The sequence below is a fragment of the Haliotis rufescens genome, unplaced genomic scaffold (assembly GCF_023055435.1).
Source record: "Haliotis rufescens isolate VD_foot unplaced genomic scaffold, xgHalRufe1.0.p SCAF_8, whole genome shotgun sequence".
Lineage (NCBI taxonomy): Eukaryota > Metazoa > Mollusca > Gastropoda > Lepetellida > Haliotidae > Haliotis > Haliotis rufescens.
Window position 1 is genome coordinate 42,665,776 of NW_025964372.1, and position 26,872 is coordinate 42,692,647.

Consider the following 26,872-nt stretch of genomic DNA (forward strand, 5'->3'; position numbering starts at 1 on the left):
AGCTACGCCCGAATTGTAGTTTCGTAGCATCATGAAGAACAAGAAATTATCTCGTATCAAACAATGCATATTATATATGTTATGTTAAAGATTGGGAAAATTGCACCACATTTTTCTTCTATTACGAAACCCATTTTAAATTAACTTTACTTACGTATCCATATAAATAATGAACAGATTCGGTTGTGTATCATTTGCGCACTATGGCCGCACGTGGGAGACTGGGAAATCCAGTAGAATGTAAACATTGAATGGTTTGCAATGAAACGTATGGTTTCTTTAATAACATTCAGTAGAAGAGTTATGACATCGGCAGGAACAAGTACACTCGAGTCCAAAATGCACTCATACAAGGTGAGGCACTGTTTCGTTCTGACGATCAGCCTTGACATTTGCCAACGCGCGTAAATGTCCCTTTGAGCAGGTACTTGTCGGTCACATGATTTTATCACGTGATCAGTTGACCTGACACACGTGTTGACCTAAATGTTGTCGCTGCCGACAATGAGATGGCAGTGTTACGATTTACTGGCACTTTAGTTATGCTGCATATTGAAGTATGAAGTAAACAAACAAAGAACAACCGTTCTTTATGACTAACGAACGCGAGAAAAGAGGAGGGTAGGATGACAGCATGTTTTCACGTTCTGAGGAGATTTACTGTAATGCCAAGTCGGAAGAGCAGTCGCGCAAGCATGGTGAAAACCATTGCAATCAGATGCGTTTGGCAGGTGTGTTATATGATATGTTTTTCTCAGTAATGAGCAAATATTTATTTGAGATATATCTGGACGTTACAAATATAATTGTCACTTTCATTTGAAGTTTTATCCATTGGTCAATATTTGTTACTTACGATATGTAATGTGCCTAGCAGACGCCATATCGGGACTTTAAATCGTCTCTAGCAGACACCAAAAATGCATCTATGCACAACATGTTTATTTACCCAAATCACAACAATAACACTAACATTGTTATGTAACCGCCCCATAATTAATCATGATTGTTTAGTCTGAAAATGATTTTTCTCCTGGTCAGACCAATAGACTTGCATTAGGACCTGATGTACAACTTACTAGTTACTATAAGATATAAGATAAGTCTGCTATTTTATCCACAAGCTCCAAGCCCTCTTTAGTAAAATGTCTGATGGTCTCGTAAGATCAACTTGTGGTAGTAATAGTCCATATACAAAACTAACATCTCTGAAAAATAATGCCAAATTACAAGTTCAGTCAAATATACTTAAATGGGGTTTTTTGGCTCAGACTGTACATTTACTCTTTTAGAACAAAATATGATGTTGAGGGTAGATAAATGTTTTTAAACATATATTACCATAATTACTTTTATATTTATTTGTTGTGTGACTGGGATTGAAAAAATAAGGTGCGGTTGGGTTGCCTACTGGTTAAAGCGTTCGCTCATCACAGCAAGACCCGGGTTAGAATCCCAACATGGGTACAATGTGTGAAGCCCATTTCTGGTGTCCCCCGCTGTGATATTGCTGGACTATATTGATAAAAGCAGCGTAAAACCATACTCACTCACTCACTGAAGAAAATAAATGTTAATCCAGCCCAGCCCTTGATAAACTACTTACTCCACCTTTGTCAAAGGATTGATTAAACTGCCTGGCATTGTATGTTATAATATTCAGAAACAAGTCCTCGTTTAAAGTCTTTGAAGTGCATTTAGACGTGATACATACAGATGGGTATTGGAGGTTTAAAGTGAATCACAATATTTTGCAATGTACAAGGCCGTATTGCAATACTTATCACAATATATTGTATAATTCTAAATTTTTAATTCAGAAGCAATCTGATAAATTAAGGTGTGAACTGAAGTTCACAAATGGAACAAACAAGATGCTGGTACAACATGATGTTTTCTCATTCAATAAATATGCCACTATCTTTGGGCCCCGGATGCTTGCTCCTGTGCAGCGAAGGCATTTGGCAAGTATATAACATTAAACACATGATCAAATTCCAAATTTGAATTCACCCAATATATCGAGCATGACAAAATTATATTGTGATATCTATTGTGGAAAGAATGAACCTCAATTTACCAGTAATACTTCACACATTTAGTGATACACATAAGGAAGAGAATTTATGGATATCATGCAACTTCTTTATTATCACAAGGTTTCGGGGTATATACTTACTCCGTCACAGGTTAATAATGTGAAACAGGCTTCCATTTGTCCATTGCCATTTTCAGTGTTAATTACCCCCTGCCTTCCGTTTGCCCGTTATCCATTGCCAATTACCAATTAGTGATAATTGAAGTCCTGGCTTCCAGTTGTTTTATCGCTATCACCAATCAGACAGGGCTAATTAACTGTTATGGGTTGGCTTCGATATGTCGGTTGCCAATCACCTATCCACCCCAATTAAAGGGGCACTAATCTCTGGCTTCTTCTCGGCTGTCTGACACGGGCCACTAGGGTTTACTAGCTGCAGTGAGTCGATTTGCTCGCAAACACACTGAGCATGACAAGAGACTGGGCTACCGTCTACAAGGACAGCTAAATAAACTTGGAGGCAATATTTGTTTTACGCATTTTTGAACACTGATTGGTTACCGTGATCTATGAAGATTTCAACAAAGGTGGATGTTAATTAATTTCCTTAGCCTATACAAACAGACAAAAAGAACGACAGAAGCTCATCTGATGTCATTATTTGGAAATACCCCTGATGGTTATAGTTTAATAATCAAAATAAGTTTCCCTGCAGTGAAAGCATTTTCGGATAATACGATTACTACTCCCTTGTTGTCATCCATGTTTTCTGGTATGACCCTACACTTGTGTATTTGTCGTCATTCACTTGATGCTCAGTTGATGAATTTACCATGATTACAGGTATAATTAGTGGTAGCACCACTCAGGTTACCTGATAAAGGTTCCCATTTAGCCTTTCTTGTGTCTGGGTTAATTATTCAATCTGAATCCAGGTTTGAAGTGAGGTGAAATGTGTGTTATGTAAAATCGATAATCAAGATCTATATATTGTCTTACATCGCTAAGTGCATCAAATCATGTGAGCACCTTGATTAAAAACATGAAAAGATTTAGAAAATATCTGTTGACAACGAGTTAGCGGTGCACATGCTTAGCGAATCCTGCAATCGACTGAAATCTGCATGACAGTTTACGAACAGGATTTCGATTTCGGAGCACAATTTGGATTGGACTATGCATAGACTCGTTAGTCCAGCCAATACCAGCCTAGTTTGGCAAGGGTGGAAACTGGACTTTTATAGTCAGTTAACTCACTTGCCTCGGGAAGATGTGGGACTCCTACAAATAAATGTTGTGAATCCCCTGGACCCCCAAAATGAATAACCCAAGTCCCAAGGTAAAACCCTGCAACTCATTGTCATTATGTGATAACTCCTCCAAACTTGAGAAAGTAAATTTTTGTACTATATTTCAAAGATTATGTCTACAATACATTACTTTTGGGACTGGCCATTTTTTGGTAGGGGAGGGGGGGGCGGGGGAGGGTGATAATAATTACCCTCCCCTATTCATGCTATTGCTTGTCATATTTTTGGAGGGCGGTTGGATAGCCTAGTGGTTAAAGCGTTCACTTGTCACGCCAAAAATTCCTGGTTCAAATCCTGACATGGGTATAATGTGTGAAGCCCATTTCTGGTGGTGTCCCCTGCCATAATATTGCTGGAATATTGCTTAAAGCGGCGTAAAACCATACTCACTCACTCACTCACTCACTCACTCACTCACTCACTCACTCACTCACTCACTCATATTTTTGGATGACCCTCCTTGGAAAGACAAAATAACAGAAGAAAAGAACTCTATATTTCATTATAAAATTATTTTTAAAATATTTTTTCCATGAACCTTCCCAAATATGTGTATTATTTTTTATGACCCTCCCCAAGAGACTGTCCAATTTTATAGTGACTCTCCCCTGAGTCCCGCTGCTCCATCCACTACTGTAATAAATGACCGGTCCCTTTGTTGACATGTCTGTGCTAGAAACTAAGTCTGTGGCATCTAGCACACAATAAACAAACTAAAAACAAACAGGCCTTGCCACTGCTGTCATGGGCTGATAAGCATGCCTCTGTGAGTGTGATAGCTTACTCTGGCCGTTGTCTTACGACGTACATTGATAATGCTCCCGATAACACTACCGTACTTACCCTTTATCAGCGTCACATAGCCTGATTTACCAGAATCACTGTTGACAGCTGAACGAGACATTAATTGATTTGGTAGTTACCATAGTGACTTCCCAAATAACTGTTACTCGTGATTGTAGGGTCTTTCAGTGGATTTTAGTGGATTTTCATTTCAAGAAATAAAATCCAGTTGAAGAAACTGGCATGCATTTATTTGGGTAACTACAACACTACAGCTAGAGTATTGTGTACATTATGCTAGTGCATGATTGCTTCATGCAGAGGTCACAGTGGATGTTGTTGGTGACAAGATGAGTAGCCGATTTCAGGTGTGTTCTCTATTTTTTCAATAGGCCATGATAGATTCCGGGGTAGAATAGGTCTTCAGCAACCCAAGTTTGTCGTAAAAGGCAATCGGGTGGTCAGGCTCGCTGACTTGGTTGATGCATGCCATCGATCCCAATTGCATGGGTCAATGCTCATGATGTCAATTACTGGGTTGTCTGGTCCAGACTCGATTATTTTACAGACCGCCGTCATATAGCTGGAATATTGCTGAGTGCGGCGTTAAACAACAAACAAACAAAATCATTAGGCCATGATAGATTGGTTATTAGATTTACGCACATATGGAGAAAATTATGCCTTTCTTAACTCTTCTTACTTTGTAGACCATGACTACGAGGAGTCTGATGTGGAGTGGATCTCCATCATCTCATCCTTGTTGTAAGGGCTTGGGTTACAGCACGTCATTGTTGGTCTTGACCCGTGAAGATCCGGGTTAGAATCGGCCTTCAGCAACCTACGCTTGCCGTAAAAGGCGACTGTGCTTGTCATAAGAGGCGACTAACGTGATCGGGTGGTCAGGTTGCTGACTTGGTTGATGCATGTCATCATATCCCAATTGCGTGGGTCAATGCTCATGATGTCAATCACTGGATTGTCTGGTTCAGACTCGATTATTTACATATCTCCGCCAAAAAGTTGGAATATTGATGAGTGTGGCGTTAAACCACAAACATTGTTGGTCTTGACTTTTTTAGACACTTTCAGTTCTGTTTCTTTGTAAAATCTAGTAACTTATCACAATTATTGTGAACCCAAATGTACTTCTTGACAGAATAGTAGTATATTAGTAGTGTGCAGATTGGCACAGAACTATATGTTTATTTGTATGTTTGAAGTCTCTAAAACTCCCAAAACCCAAGGGGCAGTCAGGTAGTCTAGTGGTTAAAGCGTTCGCTCATCAAGCCGAAGAACCAGGTTCGATCCCTGACATGGGTACAATGTGTGAAGCCCATTTCTGGTGTCTTTCTGTCCGTCTGTCCGCTTTTCAAACATGCCAAAGGGGACAGATTCTCTCAATAACTATTTGAGTTAGAGAAATGAAATTTTACACACTGATACACACTTAAAGAAGTTCAAAAATTTTGGTGTCTTAAATTTCTTTTTTGTAGAGCTATAGCCCTTGCTCCGTACTTTTCGACTTAGTGTGTACTACCCTTTCTCAGAAACTACTGAATGAAAGTTTGCATGCTTTTATAAGAGATACTTTGGTGTCATAAATTATTTTTTTACAGTTCTAGCCCTTGCTCCGTGCTTTTTAACTAAGTGCATAGTTTCTGCAATGGGGACAACCCTTTCTACCGAGGTTACATGAATGGGACACCTTACGTTAAACATAAGATGGCTGTAAGGAACAAGTCTGAACATTTTGATAAATTATATTTAAAAATTGAAATGTCTCGTTTATTTATATTTAATCGCACAGAAATCTGTAAAGTTGCACACAAAAGAAGTCTCTCATGATCTGATGGATTTGGGTTAAACTACATTTTATAAACAACATATTCAGCGTTGTCCTAGAAATAGTTCTTCTCTTGTTATTTATTTGTCTTAATTTGCAGGATGCCATCCAGACATTGAATACCCTTCAGTCAAATGCTGAGACGCTGGCCAAAATTGCCAGCACCCGGGATTCCAGGCGCCATCTGAACATACCGCACATGATAAACTACTTGAAACGATGTGATATAGAGGTAAGACATACCACTCATGATAAACTACTTTATCTTACCTCCATGTGAGAAAGTTGACATCTGATTGGGGGGATACATTTCTGAGTGGGACAATAAATTCCTTATACCCCGCCACAAAGAAAACAGGCTGTGCATGAATTTCTGAGCGGGACAGTAAACACTCAGGACAGTGTCAGGACAGTTTACATGTCCATGAAAGTCATGTGACACTGCACAACATGCACAAGTTAATCCCAGCTCACTCGAACAATTGTTGTCTATCTATTTTCAATTTGTTTTGATTCTTTTATAGTATCAAATTGAAACATGTCCGCAAGATATATTTGATGTAGCAGTATCAGTTGGGGTATATGTATGGTACACAGGGTATATGTGGTTTATTCACTGTGCAGAGTTGCGTCCCTTAGAGGTGCAGAAACCTATGATCCTGGAATCACATCACAGATTTGCCCGTATTTCTAGGTTTATCAGTGCCATGCCCATGCTCATGGGTTTCACCAAAGTGGTAAACATCTAAGATCTGCATCACTTTGGACATTCCTGCCACATCAAGCGAAGGCACCATGGCATGACCCAGTTCAGTCAGTTTGATCATGTTAATATCTGTCAAGGGGCGATCAGGGAGCCTATTGGTTAAAGCGTGTGCTCGTCACGCCGAAGACCCGCGTTCAATTCCTGACATGGGTACAATGTGTGAAGACCATTTCTGGTGTCCCCTGCCATGATATTGCTGGAATATTGCTAAAAGCGTTGTTAAGTCAAACTCACTCACTAATATCAGTCTATAGTATGTATTTGATGTGACTGTCGGACTGACATTCACCTGCTGGTAACTTGCAACACCAAACCTTCACACCAGCTTGCACACTGTGCTGGTTGGAGTATTCTACTCAAAAGAAGTTAAAGAACACCTGATTTTTTAATATGACTATGGTTAATATGTCATGAATTATTAACAATAGTCATGAAAAAAATCAGGAGTTCTCTAACTTCTTTTGAGTTGTATATATAACATGTATAATGGCAATCATTTTTATTTTCTTAGCTTTGCAGAGTTCTATTCAGAATACTGTTTTGGGTGTGGGCGCAGACTCTTTTTTTAAAAAATCTGTGAAGACATATAATTGCCACACGAAGGGCATTTGGCTTGTCACAGAATGGCATGAGTGGCCTTGAGGGGATTACAAGCTTGTTACATCAGATTGGAATAATGGAACAGGAGAAACATCAATAAATATGGAAATGGGCGTACACAGGGCCTTAGATTTTGTTAATGCATCCTATCAGTCAGCTCTAGGTTTCATGTTTTTTCAAACTTAGGGTCTGTTAGAAATAATTATTTTAGAACTTTCTTCAGAATTGTGCTGAGCAGATGCACTGGGCCCCGTTCCTCAACATGCTCAAAGCGATCTTAGCGCTAAGGTGATCGTAAGTACCATACTTTAACATAGGCTTACGATCATTGTAGATGAACGGGGCCCTGGACCAGACCACCTTGTTTCACGTTGACCCTAGCACTACTGCTAACGTAACTCCTGTACTCCAACATACACTTACGACAGTCGTAGCTTTATGATTGCTATGTCAGTTTTACCGCTGGCTTTTGAAACTACTGGCAACTCTAAAACTTGTTGACATGGTACTTCCGGTGTTACGCGCTCACAGTAATGTCTGTGTTGAGGGAAAACACATCCAAACTCTTCAACCCTGTGTATAAGACGACCCCCTTGAAAAAACCCTAATTGTAAGTACCAAAAACTCGCCTTTTACAAAGCGATATACCATGTATACGGTACCAGTCCCCCCTAATATTTTAGGACAATTTCATTTCTATACTTCTTTCAACATCATGTTCAATGCAATGACGTCATCTCTGAAGTAACTATGTTAGATCTACACATCATTCACACAAAGTTTACTCACAATGTTTTCCTCTTTTTTTTTTCAATATTTCAAGATGAAGTAGCTACAAATATAATTTTAACCTTGAAGCAAAGTGAAATGTTATTTCCTTGCACTAAAAATAGACAAAGGGGAATCCCTGACAACAGACAAGCTGAATTCATTCGAAAAATATATAAATATCTCTGTTTTCTTCAAGACCAAAGATTTATAAGGTATTTTATTTGCCGGTTCACTGGGACTTTCAGTCACATGAATTACCAGCCCAAGCCCAATTTTACTGGTAAAAAAAATGGTAATTACCGGTAACCGGGAACACTGTGTGTCAAACCAGATCTCGAGTACTGACAGCCTTATCTGTTACATAGGTAAGTCAATGTGTCATCTGAGGCGCCGCGATTCGCTGTGCAGAGTTGCGTCCCTTGGGCATGCCAGAAACCTATTATTGTGGGTTCGAATCCCAGTTCGCCCCAATTATGTTTCTAGGTTTGTCAGCACCATACCCGTGCTCGTGGGTTTCACCGAAGTGGTAAACGTCTGAGACCTGCATCACTTCGGGCTTTCCTCCCACATTAAGCTGACACGCCGTGATATAACTGGAATAATGTTAAAAGTGGCGTTAAACCCATCTCACTCACTCACTCAATGTGTCTTGTGAACTCAAGAACGAATTTATCAATTCAAAACTTTGATGTCAAGTAGAAAAAGTGATTCCCAAAGTTTTTAGATTTATCACGGCTCAAGTATTGTGATATGTACGGTACCGGTATGTGTGGGGTTATCATGACCCACCTCTGAACATGTCGACTGTACGGTGGTGTAATACATGTTGCAATGCTGAAGCTTATCTTTCTGCTCTGTGTTGCTAGGGGCTGACTTACAATGCTGATGTGTTCTTATCTCACAGTTCTATTATAAAACAATACTTTATCATCAGACACACCTCTTGGACATTTTTGTCTGGGATATCAAACTACCTGAGTGGCTGTCCTAACTTAGAATTTCTTTATAGGTCTTATTTCATAAATTCAGAGGTTTTGTAGGATTGCATTCAGTGTGATCTTTTGCTATTTTTTGGACAGTAAAATACTTATTACCGTATTCGACGTAATAAGCGCCCAAGGCGATATTTGCTAAAATATTGGCTAGTGAACAAATCAAAATTAGCTCACCTTCCGATTGATCAATGTACACAAGACTTATTTATTCGTGTATAATACGCTCTCGTGTGTTATATGCACCCTTAATTTTGGGCAATTAAATTCTGGAAAATATATCTGTTATGTATGATACGCACATACTTTTCTTTTGTATCATTTCAGGCTGTCAGCATAAACCACAAAATTTACGATCTTTCAACTCTGTTTTTGTTCTCATCACAATTATATTCTGATAAGATCCCACTATTTCCAATTTTGAGAGCGTCCTGGGCGCTTATTACATCAAATACGGTAACTTAGAAACACTAAAACATAAGTATAATAACGTTGTGTATGTACTCCATTGTTAAATGTTTTTATGCTTAGGTTCCTGACCTTGAAAAACTGTCGGTTATTCATATCAGTGGCACAAAAGGCAAAGGGTCAACCAGTGCATTCTGCGAGAGCATTCTTCGTCACCATGGTTACAAGACAGGCATGTTCAGGTAATTATTCTGTTTACATGAGTGTTCAAATGACAGTTCAGATCAGAAATTTAGTCAGTATAGAACTTTCAAATCTTTCACGAAGATTTGCCTCTATCTCCACTGTGGGTTGGGATCGGGTGGTCAGGCTCGCTGACTTGTTTGATGCATGACATCGATCCCAATTGTGTGTATCGATGCTCATGATATTAATCACTGTATTGTCTGGTCCAGTCTCGATTATTTACAGACCGCCGTCATATAGCTGGAACATTGCAGAGTGCTGTCTTAAACAACAAACCAACCAAATTGTATTGTACTTGTATGTATCAGGTGGTTGGACTTGGGGGTTTGATCTGTCTCAAATCAAACCTTTTATTTGAATACAATACCCCTCTGAATGAAGATCTGAGGACACCCTCATAGAATGTCACATCAGGTGAACCCCGAACCAACTTCGACTGCCCAGTTTAACTCTTTCAACACCGTAGGCCGGTTATCCGGCCAAGAAGCATCGAGTCCCCAGACACCGCAGTCCGGTTATCCGGCCAAGCCGTAGTCACGTCAAAATAGTATATATTTTTATGGACCTACCTGTAATGTCATTCATTTATTAAATCTATCACATTTCACAATGTCTGAAATACATATTCCATTTCAATATAACATTTTTTATCGTTAAATTAAAAAATTATTCACTATTTCTCGCGATGTTATTGAAAATAAAATTCTCGGACACACATTTCGACAACGGGTCCACATCGAACACGTCAAAGAGGAAAATAAAGACGTTTTAAACAAATCTTTAAATATATTATACAAAGTAATAAATAAAATCAACAAAAATATATCTAAAAGTAATCAAACTTACATCTAAGTTATTATTTCCATCTTTTCGTGCGATCGCGTGTAATGTAAGTCAAATGACATCTCGGCTTTCGTCGCCTTGAATTCCCGGCTCGGACACGATGTTTAATGCAAAAATATATGCATAAAAAATCTTTGTCACAGCTCGTAACCTAGCACGATACATTCACGATGTTCCATATTTTTAATATATATCGTGATTTCCTGCTCAAAACGTTCAGAATAACACGATTTAACAAAATTCTTTCGCAAACTTCTGTAATTTATCGAACACGAGCTTGGTATCACAGCTGTAATTTGATTGGCTGCCTTAGGTCATTTGCTCAAAATTGACCAATCACGAAACTTGTAGCAGATTTCAGCAAGAAAGCGTCATTAGAAACCAATTTTAATCCAATGAAATCGCTTGTTATAACTATGAAAAAAAAACAGTCGATGTTACGAGCGTGTAGATGAAGGAATAAGCTTTCCAGCGATGTGTCATATGCCATTCTTCGACGAACGTGTTATTCATACGAAACCTCGAAAACGGGGGTATTTCTTCATTTTACTGAGCGGACAGTCGCTGTTATCGGGAAATGGGTGATGACAGAAACTATTTATAATTCTTTTTAAAATGATTTTCCAATTACGTAAACAATGAAAATAAAACAGAAATAGGTACGTGGATATTATGAAATCATATATTTGCCGAAAATCGTCAAGTTTTCGCTTCCTTGGTCCTTAATCTGGATGTTAACAACGTGTTAGCATACATTTTTTATTTACAACGAATTTTATTAAGTTGTAAATGCATTATTTTAAATAATTTGAAACATATAACTTTCATATTTATAAACCATAGGATCAGACCTTTCAAATGGTGTATAACATGTAGTAGCAAATATATTTTACAAGCAGGTATTTTCTTTGATAAATGTTGGCTTCATCTATCACACAAGAGTCTCTGGGAACTCGGTGTCCCAGCAGTAAACACTTCTGGTTGACTGGTGTTGAAAGAGTTAAGGGAAGAATGCATGGGTTCTTGAAGCAGCCCAGTTTAAGCCTTCCAGTATGGTTCAGGGTGGTTGGGCGGCCAAGTGGTTATAGTGTTCATGCAGAAGGCCCGGGTTTGATTCCTCACATTGGTACAATGTGTGAAGCCCCTTTCTGCTGTTTCCTGCTGGAACATTGCTGGAACATTGCTAAACATGAAAAGCGATACACTCACTCTCACTCACTCACTCACTCACTCACTCACTCACTCACTCACTCACTCACTCACTCACTCACTCACTCACTCACTCACTCACTCACTCACTCACTCGGACTGCCTCCGTGGTCTAGTAGTAGAGCGTCCGCTCGGAGAGCGGTAGGTCCGGGGTTCGATCCCCGGCCGCGTCATACCAAAAGACGTTAAAACATGGTACTTGCGGTATGCTAGCACTATAAATCGGCATCAGTCCGGACTAGTACAAACAGCCACATCCACGTCGCTATATAAGTGCAATAACCTTGGACACGCCGTTAAACCCAATTTCACCTCACTCACTCACTCACTCACTCACTCACTCACTAAGGTAATCTCAGATGTGATTAGTTTTGCCATGGTTTCAGCTCTCCCCACCTGGTGACTGTGAATGAGAGGTTCCGCCTGAATGGGAGGCCGGTTGCTAAGGACTTGTTCAGCCAATACTTCTGGGAAGTGTACAATAAGCTGGAAGCCACCAAGTACCAAGTTAAAGGCGTAAGTCAGAGCACAAGATAAGCTGTGTGTTTGCCGTTTTCCTGAGGTGACAACATGGCAACTGCTATGCAGATTTTGGTGGTTGATTGCAGGATTTGCAAAATGTGTACCGTCCTCTGGGCATCGACAGATATTTCCCAAATCTTTTCATGTATTTAATCAGCTTGTTAAATAGATTTGATGCACTTCGGATGTAAGACTCATTCGATTACAATGTGTATCTTGATTATCGATCAGATCGTCTGACTGGGTACCGCTATTTTGTTTGAAGGGAGATCAAGTGATATGAGGGGTGGAATGTGATTAGTCAATAGGATGGGCATAGAAGGGACATAACTCTTAACAGCCACTGGTAGCACCTCGATTGGGTCACTAAATTCCAGCCTCGTTTGATAAGGTTGGAAACTAGACTTTTATGGTTTGTTAACTCTTTCAACACCGCAGACTACGAAACCGGCCACGACATCATGTGTTCCCAGACACCGCAGGCCGTAGCCACATCAAAATAATATATGATTTTATTAACCTACCTGTCATATCATTAATTTATTAATTCAATGACTTTTCACAATGTCTGAAAAATACATATTTCAATTCAATTTAACATATTTTGTCGACATATTTATAATTTATTAACTATTTCCCGCAATGTTGTTGAAAAAAATAATCTGGGACACATGCTTCTACAACAGGTCCATATCAAACATGTCAAAGAGCAAAACGAAGACATTTCAAGCAAATCTTTACATAAGTTATATCTAGTAATAAATAAAATCAACAAATATAAATGTAAAAGTTGTCTAAGCTACTATTTCCATCTTTTCCTGTGATTGCGTGCAATGTAAGTCAAATGATGTCTCGGATTTTGTTGCCTCAATTTTTTTGCTCAGTCGCAATGTTTAATTCAATAATGTTCGCGTGAGAAATTCAGGGTTGTAGCCTAGTACGATATGTTAACAAAGTTTTCAATGTACATCACAAGTTCCTGCTTAAAACGTTCAGAATAGCATGATTTAACCAAAACCTTTCGTCTAAATCTGAAATTTATCATATATCCATTGCCATAATTTGATTGGCTGCTTGAATTTGACCAGTCACGATCCTTGTAGCAGATTACAACGAAAAAAGGGGCATTAGCAACCGATTTCTATCAAATAGTATTGCACGTTACAACTATGAAAATACTCCAGGGGAGGTTACTACAATATTATTGATGTTCAAAGCTTTCTAATGACGCCGAACATCAATGAATCGTTGCACGTTATTCATACAAAGCTTAGAAAATGGAGGTATTTCCCAGGATTTTCTCATATTACTGTAGGGGGCACGGGTGGCCCAGTCGTCTAAGGCGCCGCGATTCGCTGTGCAGAGTCGCGTCCCTTAGGCAGGCCTGAAACCTATGATTGTGGGTTCGAATCCCGGTTTGCCCCAATTATGTTTCTAGGTTTGTCAGCACCATACCCGTGCTCGTGGGTTTCACCGAAGTGGTAAATGTCTGAGACCTGCATCACTTCGGGCTTTCCTCCCACATTAAGCTGACACGCTGTGATGTGACTGGAATACTGTTAAAAGCGGCGTTAAACCAGACTCACTCACTCACTCACTCACTCACTCACTCACTCACTCACTCACTCACTCACTCACTCACTCACTCACTCACTCACTCACTCACTCATATTACTATGCTAAGAGCCACTGTTAGCAGGACATGGGTCATGACAGATAATATTTTTTTTAATTTTTCATGTAATTTTCTGATTACATAAACAATGAAAGTGAAAAAGAGATAGTGTATAACATGTAGTAGCAAGATGTTTTACAAGCAGATAATTTCTTTGATAAATGTAGGCTTCATCTATCATCCTCAGTCTCTGGTAACTCAATGTCACAGCAGTAAAAGCTTCTGTTTGACTGGTGTTAAGAGTTGTCTCCCTTGTGTGTTTGCATAAAATAGCAATATGTTGCTATCCATTAGCATTTTAGAATTGCTATTGTTTTCTATTCCCAACATTAATTTTTATTGTGACTCAAACAAATTGAAAGTTTTAAGGAGTTTTTAAAGAATGAAAACAAGCCTTCATTCCTAGACAAGCATGATAGTACAGATAATGGTTCTCGGTAACATGACAATTGTGAAAGTCAATTCAATTTTTATCACCTTTGCCTCATGTTCCCTGTAGGATCCTGATGCCCGTGAGATGCCAGCGTACTTCTCCTTCCTCACCGTCATGGCTTGCCACATGTTCCTCGAGGAAGACGTTGACGTGGCCATCTTTGAAGTTGGCATCGGTGGAGAATATGATTCTACCAATTTCCTCCAGGCCCCAGTTGTGTGTGGAGTTACCTCCCTTGGATTAGATCACACATCAGTCCTCGGAGACACAATAGACAAGATTGCTTGGCAGAAAGCAGGGATTTTCAAAGTAATAATGAATGAATGTATGCTTTAACATTTAAATTGAAAAGTCAGTTGACAGATATACTAAACTTGTTTACTTTGGGGTAGATATTTGTGAAGTGTCTTTGTGAAAGGATTTTCACATGCCAGACTGATCTTGTGGATTTGTATGGTGAGGATGAAGTGAGGTCAAACGAAGACATAGAAATGTTGTGTAATTTTAGGTTGATTTCTTTCAGAAAATGTTTGAAAAAAATCAAATCATTCTGTTAAAAAAAAATGTCGGATTTTTTGCTCTGTTTCTTGCTGAAACAAGAAACGAATTCATCTGGATGTATTGAAATTTTTAACTGAGAACGTCACAATGGAGCATGGAAGATCACACTGATCTCTGTTTGATGACTTGATTCTGTAATTCATAACGTTTACAATAATTTTAAGACTAACTGTTACATTCTTTGTTTCTATGGTTACAGCGTAATGTTCCTGCAGTCACAGTTCCCCAACCAGCAGCAGCCATGAATGTGCTTCTCAACAGAACGAAAGAGAAGGGGGTACGTCAAGTGTGCCATGGATGATTATTTATGCCCCCCACAGCAAAACTTCCTGAGGCAAGAGAGTTGACTGATTTTTAAAGCCCATTTTCCACCCTTGCCAATTAAACTAGGCTGAAAATTTCTGGGCTCAATGGTAGCGCAACCATTGGCTATTACAAATTATGTCCCTTCCATGTCCCTATGACCAATCAGATTCCACCTCTCATATCCTTTGCTCTTGCAACCCATGAAGATCCGGGTTAGAATAGGTCTTCAGCAACCCATGCTTGCCGTAAAAGGCAACTATGCTTGTTGTAAAAGGCAACTCATGGGATCGGGTGGTCAGGCTCGCTGACTTGGTTGATGCATCTCATCGATCCCAATTGCGGGGATTGATGCTCATGATATCAGTCACTGGATTGTCTGGTCCAGACTCAATTATTTACAGACCACCGTCATATAGCTAGAATATTGCTGATTGTGGCATTAAACAACAAACCAACCAACCAAATCTTGCTCTTGCTTCAAACAGAATGGTGGAGTCGAGACGTTTTTTCGATAATAAAGATCTTTGTTTAATAAAACAGGTTTTACCTCACAAAGTGCATCAAATCACTTGAGCACCTTTATTAAAAACAGGAAAAGATTTAGAAAATATCTGTCAAAACCCAGTTCACTGTACACATGCTCTGCAAATCCAGCAATCGAAAGAATTTGGCAAGGCTGTTGCCATGTTGTATATGAACCAGATGCCAATTTCGTTACGGGATTTTGATTGGACTGTAAAGACTCATTCGTCCACCCTAAATACAACTCCATAATTCCAGCCAAGTCTGGCAAGGGTATGTACAGGACTTTTATAGTCGGTTAACTCGCTTGCCTCGGGAAGATGCCCATAGCCACACTAGAACTCTTTTAGGCTTAGTTTAGATACCACAGTTGGTGTTAGTGTCTCCAGAACGTCTGCATGCATTTGGTTCATTTTTGGTGCGGGGCGTTCGGGTAGCCTAGTGGTTAAAGCGTTGGCTCGTCACGCCGAAGACCCGGGTTCGATTCCCGACATGGGTACAATGTGTGAAGCCCATTTCTGGTGTCCCCCGCCGTGATATTGCTGGAATATTGCTAAAAGCGGCGTAAAACCTCACTCACTCACTCATTCACTCATTTTTGGTGCCATGGTGTCTTGAGGGTTGTTGCAGACCCCAGGTGATAGTATTATCCATGACTTTATTTTCAAGTTAGGTCAAAGACCTTTGCATACAAAACGAGATACAAATACACACATTCTTCAGATGCCGTATCAAATTGGAGAAAATGACTGGGCTTTTTAACTCTTGCCTAAATAATGACAACATGTAGGCAAACTGACAACAACAACAAATATCTTCTACTTCCTTAGAGAGTTGTCAGATCATTGACCTGGGTGATTACTGGTGTTGCTGGGGGCACGGGTGGCCCAGTCGTCTAAGGCGCCGCGATTCGCTGTGCAGAGTCGCGTCCCTTGGGCACGCCAGAAACCTATGATTGTGGGTTCGAATCCCAGTTTGCCCGAATTATGTTTCTAGGTTTGTCAGCACCATACCTGTGCTCGTGGGTTTCAGCGAGACGTCTAAGACCTGCATCACTTCGGGCTTTCCTCCAACATTCAGCTGACACGCCGTGATATAACTGAAATACTGTTAAAAGCGGCGTTAAACCCAACTCACTCACTCACTCACTGGTGTTGTTTCGTCCTACCTTGATTATTGCAGGCAGCCATGTTGTTGTGGAATTTTCAGTATTCTAAATTCATGCTAGTCTGCTAGCCCGAAGCCTTTTCTATATGCACTTTCTTTAAGTGCTGATTGTTAGCTGTAAGATTAGTAGTGAGTCCTAGGTAATGATCTCTACCAGTTCTTTTCGACTGCAGGCTAGTCTGTACGTGACGCCGTCCCTGGACTCGTACACCAGTGGCAGGGAGCCCGTCCACCTCGGTATTGCTGGCAACATGCAGCAGTTTAATGCCACCCTAGCAATGCAGCTCTGTCGGATATGGATGGACAACCACAAGAAAGGTACAGCTGAATCCAGTGTGCCCCATTGGGTTTCAAAACAGAATGTGTCCCCACAACTTCATGTGACCGGAGATGTAATGTTTCCTCAGCCCCCAGTGGGTTGGGTCCTGGCGTAGAATGGGTCCTCAAACCCCATGGGACCAGGTTAAGAATGTGTCCCCAGTATCCCATGTGACTGGGGGTAGAATGTGTCCCCAGCACCCCTTGAGACTGGGGGTAGAATATGTTCCCAGCACCCCTTGGGACTGGGGGTAGAATATGTCCCCAGTATCCCATGTGACTGGGCGTAGAATGTGTCCCCAGCACTCCTTGGGACTTGGGGTAGAATGTGTCCCCAGAACCCCTTGGGACTGGAGGTAGAATGTGTCCCCAGAACCCCTTGAGACTAGGGGTAGAATGTGTCCCCAGAACCCCTTGAGACTGGGGGTAGAATGTGTCCCCAGAACCCCTTGGGACTGGGGGTAGAATGTGTCCCCAGAACCCCTTGAGACTGGGGGTAGAATGTGTCCCCAGAACCCCTTGGGACTGGGGGTAGAATGTGTCCCCAGAACCCCTTGAGACTGGGGGTAGAATGTGTCCCCAGAACCCCTTGGGACTGGAGGTAGAATGTGTCCCCAGAACCCCTTGAGACTGGGGGTAGAATGTGTCCCCAGAACCCCTTGGGACTGGGGGTAGAATGTGTCCCCAGCACCCCTTGAGACTGGGGGTAGAATGTGTCCCCAGAACCCCTTGAGACTGGGGGTAGAATGTGTCCCCAGCACCCCTTGGGACTGGGGGTAGAATGTGTCCCCAGAACCCCTTGGGACTGGGGGTAGAATGTGTCCCCAGCACCCCTTGAGACTGGGGGTAGAATGTGTCCCCAGTATCCCATGTGACAGGGGGTAGAATGTGTCCCCAGAACCCCTTGGGACTAGGGGTAGAATATGTCCCCAGCACCCCTTGGGACTGGGGGAAGAATATGTCCCCAGCACCCCTTGGGACTGGGGGAAGAATATGTCCCCAGAACCCCTTGGGACTGGGGGAAGAATATGTCCCCAGCACCCCTTGGGACTGGGGGTAGAATGTGTCCCCAGTACCCCTTGGGACTAGGGGAAGAATGTGTCCCCAGCACCCCTTGGGACTGGGGGAAGAATGTGTCCCCAGCACCCCTTGGGACTGGGGGTAGAATGTGTCCCCAGCACCCCTTGGGACTGGGGGTAGAATGTGTCCCCAGCGCCCCTTGGGACTGGGGGAAGAATATGGCCCTAGCACTCCTTGTTGATGTGTTTATGAGAAAAGTAAATATCATAAAGAGCTTTGGTATCTTGTTTTTATTGTTATTCCAATACAAGGAAGGAATTCTTTATTGATTATTTTCTATTTGTTTCACACGATTGATTATTAATCTAGCATCAGTGTCTATTTTCCCAAACCAACATTCATTTTGAATTTTTTACACAGCTTTCCGACACATCACCTTGTTGAAATCTTTTTTCAGATTTATCAAAGAGAAAGTGGATTTGTGATCAGTCGGAACTCCATGAATGGGAAAAGATTCCAAAATTGGATAGCACAGTCCTCACAGAAGAAATGAGGAATGGTTAGTAGCATGTACTGAATTTTACACTACATGATATCTTCTTAAATACCTGCCAACGTTAAGATCAAGAGTTGTCTCCCCCTGCTTGTGGCACGTGCTACACTTTCAATTCACTGTTAGGGGGATGGGAACGTTTTGAGGCATTCAGGAAGACATGGGGATGGCTGCTTCTGATTTTGCAGGTAATACTAACACTTTACTGGTTACATGGTGTAAGAATAGCAACATGTAACCATGATGCATGATTACCTCCATTGGCAACAGACCCATGAAGATCCGGGGTAAAATAGATCTTCAGCAACCCATGCCTTAAAAAGTGACTATACTTGTCGTAAGAGGCGACTAACGGGATCGGGTGGTCAGGCTCGCTGACTTGGTTGAAGCATGTCATCGATCCCAATTGCGGGGATCGAAGGTCATGCTATCAATCACTGGATTGTCTGGTCCAGACTCGATTATTTACAGACCGCCGTCATATAGCTGTAATATTGCTGAGTGCGATGATAAACAACAAAACAACCAACCAACCCTTGGCAACTGGGTAAACTGACTGGTGTGTGTTGTGGAGGTTAACATTACTGCAGGGATAAACATGGCCACTAGTCCCAAGACCAGTGAAAATCTAGAGGGACCAGTTATTATGTCCAGAGATTTAATTATTTTGCATAGTCACTTGTCTGAATGAACTGCGGACAAGTTGGATGTGACAATTGTGTCTTCCCTGTACTGTGTGTACTGTGAGGTATTATAGGCTTGGTCCATATAGATATATTCTCCATGTTCCATGTTGTATCAGGTTTGTCCAAGTGCTACTGGCCTGGCCGTAACCAGATTTTGAGTCGACCTGGTGTGACATATTACATGGATGGAGCTCACACCATTGAGAGCATACAGGTGAGTTGTAGACAGGGTTGGATATTCGTTGTTGTTGTTGTTTTCTTATCTCCAAAAACAATGTGAAGATTCCGGGGTAGAATAGGTCTTCAGCAACCCATGCTTGCCGTAAAATGTGACTATGCTTGTCGTAAAAGGCGACTGACGGGATCGGGTGGTCAGGTTCGCCGACTTGGTTGATGCATGTCATCGATCCCCATTGCGTGGATTGATGCTCATGATGTCAATCACTGGATTGTCTGGTCCAGACTCGATTATTTACAGACCGCCGTCATATAGCTGGAATACTGCTGAGTGCGGCGTTAAACAACAAACAAACCAACCAACCAACCAATCTGCCACAGAGTTACCAAGGTGGTAGTTGGAGGTCGTGTAGATTCAGAAAAGAACTTCACCCAGAAACTTGCTCCTCATAGGAGCAAAATAATGTCCAAAACAACAGCTTGACCATTGTCTTGTCATTTATAGTATACACGCAGTCTTTCATTCTCCTCCCTTATCTGTAGTTTCCACTTTATTTCACCATGTTCACATTGTGTCAACATTTTAGAATTTTTTAAAAAGTTAACTACATATATAGAGAATCTCACCCTCGTGTCTTTTGATATCAATTATATGTCAACACGAGTTGATAAAAGTGGGAAAATTCTGACGCTTGCCGAGGATTTTTGCCACTTTTATCTACGAGTGTTGATATATTTGATATCAAAAGACACGAGGGTGAGATTTTATTTATCTTCCAACATCGTTCTTTCAGCTTTTTCAATTTGTAGACAGTAATTAGCAGTGTCTTCAGTGTAAAAAGTACTGCAAACAGCTTCAGTAGCAGAGCCATTAGTGATGTCATTTGATTGTGATGTCATGGTAACCAGTAATGTCACAATGGTCTGCAAAGCATTGTGATGTAATTTCATTGCAGCGATATCTACAGTGTAAATATCGCTTGACTCATCCAAGCGATATCTCCTGTGGGAGCCAGATTTGGATGATAAATCACATTAAAGAATGAACAATAACTTGTAATCCATCAGTTAATCCGGTCTTCATCATTACTAAGTGCCTGTTACAAATATTGTTGTGCAGTTCGTGTTTCTTGTTTTGTGTCGCTACACTGCATATGGGCCTCATGTATTCATGTGTGACGGACGAACGTAGTGTATACTTAACGATTGACTTTGTATTTCTTTCGGTTCATTGAGGTATGAATCGAAAAACCGATGTGCAAACTGTGTGAATCTGCATAATTTAATTATATGCCCATTTGGTAGTGACAATGATGTTCATGTGCCAAAGGGGCGGTCGGGTAGGCTAGTGGTTAAAGCGTTTGCTCGTCACGATGATGACCTGGGTTCGATTCCTGACATGGGTACAATGTGTGAAGCCCAAGGTGTCCCTTGCCACAGCGTTAGAAATTGGCACTAGTCCTGTAGTCCTTACCAAACTGCCCAATAGTAAAGGTATCCTAAGGACTAGTAGAAATTGGCCCATTTTAAGGGTTTTGCTATATGTTATCATTATAACGACTAGTGGACAAAAACTTAGTTTCTAACCCTGTGCCATGATATTGCTGGAATATTGCTAAAAGCAGCGTAAGGCCGTACTCACTCACTCACTCATGTGCCATGTTCTCTGCCAGCAGCAGTGTATGGAATGGTTCCAGCAAGCATCCAAGAAAGAAGCCTCTAAACACAAGTGAGTTGACTCCAAGTGAATGGATCAATGGCCGACAGATTTGATCACTTAGAGGCCTGCATGATGCAGCTAGACCATTGCTGAGTGCTGCGTGCTGCAATAATAGAGATATGAATAAAAAACTTAACAAATTATTCATGCACTTATGTACATGGATATCGTTGCCTTTATACCACATTTTGTTATTTTTATTTAAATATTCTTGAAATAAGAAAAGGTTTCACAAAAGATGCCAACTCATGGGGTCATTTTTTTTAGAACATCAAACAGTTCACACAGAGGAACATCCTTAGAAATTGCAAGAAATATGGGAATTAATTGCATTGGAACCGAGTATACTTGATGCAAATGGACCATTGATATAAAGTTTGTGTTTACCATTTTCGAAGGGCCTCAATTGTTTGTCATCCTTGATAATCCAGTGTATTGCATCTCTATTCTATTATGATCCATACCCTTACCATGATAGCTTTATTTCAGAAAGGGCAGTGGGGTAGCCCAGTGGTTAATGCGTTCACTCGTCACCCCCAAGAACCGTATTTGATTACCCACATGGGTACAATGTGTGAAGCAATATCTGTTGTCCCTTTCCATGATATTGTTAAAATATTTTGATAAAAGCAAGGTAAAAGCTAACTAAATTCGAAGAGATTTCCCCAACTTCATCTTTCTTATCTCCAAGCACAGAATTTCTCTTACCCATAAGCTTGAAATCAACATTCTTCATTTGAAAATTGTAATGAGTCTGGTTTGGGTGTCTAACTGAGTTTCTTGTTCTGACAGAGGGCGAGTTTGTCGTATTCTAGTCTTCAATGCAACCCGAGATCGCAACTCCACAGCATTGTTGTCAATATTAAAGGTGAGACATTTTGCCACAAAACCATCTCTACCAGAAATTGTGCGTGGGTGCCAGTTATCTAACATACAGCCTTATCTCCCTTTGGGCAGTGTTTTCGTCATAAATCAACACTCTGCAAATCTCTCATCTCAAACCAGATTGTACATGGCTTACAGTACACAGTATTTGGTAAACTCTGGATCTCTGACTTCTGTGACCTGTTCATGTTGCTAGAAGCAAATACATCAGATCAGACCAGACCCGAGAAGATCCGGGTTACAACTGGTCTTCAGCAACCCATTCTTGTCGTAATGCTTGTCGTAAGAGGCGACTAACGGGATCGCGTGGTCAGGCTCGCTGACTTGGTTGATGCATGTCATTGTATCTTAGTTGCGTGGATGGATGCGCATGTCAGCCACTGGATTGTCTGGTACAGAATTGATTATTTACAGACCACTGTCATATAATGCTGACTGTGGCGTTAAAGAACAGACGGGAAAAAAAACAACATAAGATCAAGTGTTCAGGTTTTGTGTTTTGGTTGATTGTCATCTTCCCTCATTCATAACATCAATCATTGGTTTGTCTGTACCAGACCCTAACAATTACTGAATTATTCTGTATTTTATTTTATTTTCAGCCTTTGAATTTTGATGCTGCAGTGTTTTGTCCAAACTTGGCCTTCACAGGAAACGTGGGCAACGCACCAGGTGAGGTGTTTCTTCATCTGACTTTCACAGGTCAATGAGTGCCTGTCTTTGGGAGGATATTTTCCTGAATAGGGTGGACAGAGATCTACATTGGTCTATCTATTTCCAGGGACTCTCAGTGATAACCAGAGAGAGGAAAGTCTGTGGTTCAATCCCCCTCTCTCCCCCCCTCCCCACACACACACACTTCGTGCCTACAGACGTTAAAAGATAGAACTTGTTACCGTTCCTGACACTTAGTATTAAGGGGGCAAAATAAGGACTGTTCATCTTGTATTCAGTATAAGGTGGGAAATCCATGTTAAACATTGGAACAGCATCTCATGGTATAGCACTACAAAACCAGCTCTAGTCCAGGCTAGTCCAAGGAGCCACACACACATGCATGTTTGTAACAATATTGATGAAATAACCATATACGCATAGTAAAACCCAATTTCGCCTCAACACACCTGAGTGAAAAAGGGGTCCCCGATGCCGACATGTGGCACCAATCACTCGATCTCCAAGAATGTTGGTGATGTCATGTCACATGCTCAGAATCTTTATGCCTATGATGGAAGGGGGCTTCATTGTTAGACTGAAGAAAATGGACCAGTGACATTTTAGACCTGGGCCCACTTGCACAAAGCGATCTTAGTGCTACGACTATTGTAAGCCTATGTTAAAGTATGGGAGTTACGATCATCTTAGCACTAAGATCACTTTGCGCAAGTGGGACCTGGACTAGAATAGGTCTTCAGGCACCAGTGCCCGTCGTAAGAGGTGACTAACAGGATCGGTTGGTCAGGCTCACTGATGTTGTTGATGCATGTCAGTGTATCCCAATTGCATGGATCAATGGTCTTGATACAATCACTGGATTGTCTGGTCCAGATTCCATTATTTACAGACCGCCATCATACAGCTAGAATATTGCTGAGTGCAGCTTTAAACAACAAACAAACCCACAAACTAAACTTTGAGTGTATTTTCTTACCAGCACACATATGTTGATTACATGAAATGTACAATCTATATGTTTGATAAACTTTGTGATTCAAACAGTCATACTTTTTGTGCTTCCTACAGAGCTCATAATGCATTCTCATTTGTATGCAGATAGGGTGAGATATTTTACGTCGGATAACCATGGATATTTTACATCGGGTAACAATGGATATTTTACATCGGGTAATCATGGATATTTTACATCGGTTAACCATGGATATTTTACATCGGGTAACCATGAATATTTTACATCGGGTAACCATGGATATTATACATCGGGTAACCATAAATATTTTACATCGGGTAACCATAAATATTTTACATCGGGTAACCATGGATATTTTACATCGGGTAACCATGAATATTTTACATCGGGTAACCATGGATATTTTACATCGGGTAACAATGGATATTTTACATCGGGTAACCATGGATATTTTACATCGGGTAACCATGGATATTTTACATCGGGTAACCATGGATATTTTACATCGGTTAACCATGGATATTTTACATCGGGTAACCATGGATATTTTACATCGGGGAACCATGGATGGAATCCCTTCAGGGCCAGTAATTGTCTGCAGTGGCGCCTCTACGGTGGCTAATGGGTCAAGGGTATACCGGTATTTCATGATCAAACAAGATAGGATACACGGCAGTGGTGGAACGATACACTGATGCATCAGTGGATCACAATATTTCACATCCATATACAAGTATCAATCACAGTTGCATAGTAAGAAAATAGCTAGATTCTTACCTTAAATGTATTCTTTTATAAATGTTACACCAAACACTCATTAGTAGTGAAAAATTAAATATTTTCATCAATTGCGCCATACTTGACACTGCCAACTGTAAACATCAGTGTGTCAGATATTTGAATATCCTGTCCATAAAAAATATGGGTTACTAAACTACAGATACGAGTACATACAAGTATCGTGATACGTATCAGATTGCACAGTTGGTGTATCGTTCTTCTTCTTCTTCTTCTTCTTCTTCCTCTTCTTCTTCTTCTTCTTCTTATTGGTGGTGTTGTTTGTTTCTTCTTGTTGTTGTCGTTGTCATCATCATAACTTAAACTTAACCCTTCCTTTTTCCCTTCCAGACCAAATAAACAGAACCGTCACCAAAGAAAAACAGCTCAACTACTCGCTGGTCAATAAGGAAATCTGGGACCACATCAACGCTCACAGTAAAGACGTACCACCGGCATCTAGCCACAACTCCACAAGCGATAACCCTGAGCTCATCGACTCTGCACTGCACAATGGGGCGTTGAATTCCGACCAGATTGATCTCAACAGTAACAACTGCAATTCCAAAGACCTCCCCTCGGAGGGCAGTGCCGAGTCCCATGCCTTCCCTTGTATCCTCCAGGCGTTGTTTTGGGCGGGGCAGGGGCGCGACACCACGGTCAAGCTGCCTGCTGATGTAGACATTCCTCCAGTATCAGACAAGCTGCAAGGCAGCGCTCACATACAGATATTAGTCACGGGGAGCATGCACTTGGTGGGGGGTGCACTGGGGCTGCTCAACCCAGAGCTGTGGTAATGAAGATTTTCACTAGCCAACAACAAATTTCCTCTCTGGATCTTTTGGAAAAAAATTAGAATGAATATTTTATATTTTTAATGACTTTTATTGCTTTGAAATGGTTGAAAATTTCATTGTTGAAATTGTGTTGATGTTTCATAAATTAATTGAATATAAAAGAATAGCAGTGATTTTCAAGACTGAGAGAAGAGTAACCTGTGGCTCTGTCTTTCTTAATATTCATTTATATATGGCTAAAAAAAATGATAGCCTTGGTTCTCAGGCACCGCCCGCATCATCATTAAGTTCGTCGCACGTTTTGTTTATATTTCAATTATTAAAAATATATGTATAAAAAATCCGTAAATATTCCAAGTCCAACTTGTATTCCAGTACCGGTATCAAGGAATACATTTATGTAGGGAGGCCCTTTTTGGTTACATACAAGTTTGTACAACCCATTCCCCCCCCCCCCCAAAAAAGACACCGCCCGCCCGCACTACATTTTCAAAAACCATTGCCCGAGAACCAATTCTTTTACTTTTTTAAGCCTTTGCAAGATGAGAGTTATTGTACCTTAGTATGAATCACCAATATTTCACAGATTTGTATACACGACGTTCCTTCAATACCCATGAATACACACCAGGGATTCACCTTGGAATTCCAAACTAAGTGCCCTTTGACAGGCCAACTGGGATTTTTGTTAATTTTTTCTTCTTCTTAAATTGGGAGGTATTTTAACTTTGCAGTCAATGCAATAGTGTTAAACTAGGGCTAAAGCCTTTTCTATCCTTTTTATTGGTTCTGTTATCAGTGAAATACAAGTCAGCAATACGTCGGCCATAGCATTGATTATAACTAGAACTACATGAATTGGGAAGTTTGTGATTCCAGTGTGGTAGTTGCACTGACATTGGCTGCAGACTTGGCAGGTCTGGAGAAATCTCTTCATATGGATGTGTGATGGTAATGTGTGTCTTTTTTTACTCAACTTATGAAATTAGGCTGTGTATACTCACAATAAGTCAGCTGAGACCTGACACGTACAGGGGGCACGGGTGGCCCAGTCGTCTCAGGCGCCGCAATGTGCTGTGCAGAGTTGCGTCCCTTGGGCACGCCAGAAACCTATGATTGTGGGTTCAAATCCCGGTTCGCCCCGATTATGTTTCTAGGTTTGTCAGCACCATACCCGTGCTCGTGGGTGTCACCGAAGTGGTAAACGTCTGAGACCTGCATCATTTCGGGCTTTCCTCCCACATTAAGCTGACACGCCGCGATATAACTGGAATACTGTTAAAAGCGGTGTTA

At 40.9% G+C, this 26,872-nt stretch overlaps 1 protein-coding gene across 3 annotated transcripts; it reads left to right on the forward strand.

Moving 5' to 3' along the window:
- The first annotated feature begins 175 nt into the window (after positions 1–175).
- On the forward strand, positions 176–26,034 carry LOC124114982 (folylpolyglutamate synthase, mitochondrial-like). 3 transcript variants are annotated; one of them, XM_046475755.2, is made up of 13 exons: positions 176–354; positions 6,078–6,209; positions 9,638–9,756; positions 12,199–12,328; positions 14,509–14,751; positions 15,203–15,280; positions 17,172–17,316; positions 18,794–18,895; positions 19,692–19,789; positions 21,426–21,481; positions 22,265–22,340; positions 22,960–23,029; positions 25,134–26,034. In XM_046475755.2, the coding sequence occupies exons 1-13, from the start codon at positions 262–264 to the stop codon at positions 25,577–25,579; spliced, it is 1,788 nt and encodes a 595-aa protein (XP_046331711.2). In that variant the 5' UTR covers positions 176–261; the 3' UTR covers positions 25,580–26,034. The 3 variants fall into 3 exon arrangements, with proteins under 3 accessions (XP_046331711.2, XP_046331708.2, XP_046331710.2); XM_046475752.2 differs by lacking the exon at positions 176–354 and adding an exon at positions 477–731; XM_046475754.2 differs by lacking the exon at positions 176–354 and adding an exon at positions 477–731 and having other exon boundaries at positions 21,429–21,481.
- The last annotated feature ends 838 nt before the right edge of the window (positions 26,035–26,872 follow it).

Excerpts from the sequence above, each read along its gene's own strand:
- LOC124114982 (XM_046475752.2), top strand. The coding sequence starts at position 627 with ATGACAGCATGTTTTCACGTTCTGAGGAGATTTACTGTAATGCCAAGT. Across the intron at positions 732-6,077 it reads CAATCAGATGCGTTTGGCAG|GATGCCATCCAGACATTGAA; the intron begins GTGTGTTATATG and ends CTTAATTTGCAG. Across the intron at positions 14,752-15,202 it reads AGAAAGCAGGGATTTTCAAA|CGTAATGTTCCTGCAGTCAC; the intron begins GTAATAATGAAT and ends CTATGGTTACAG.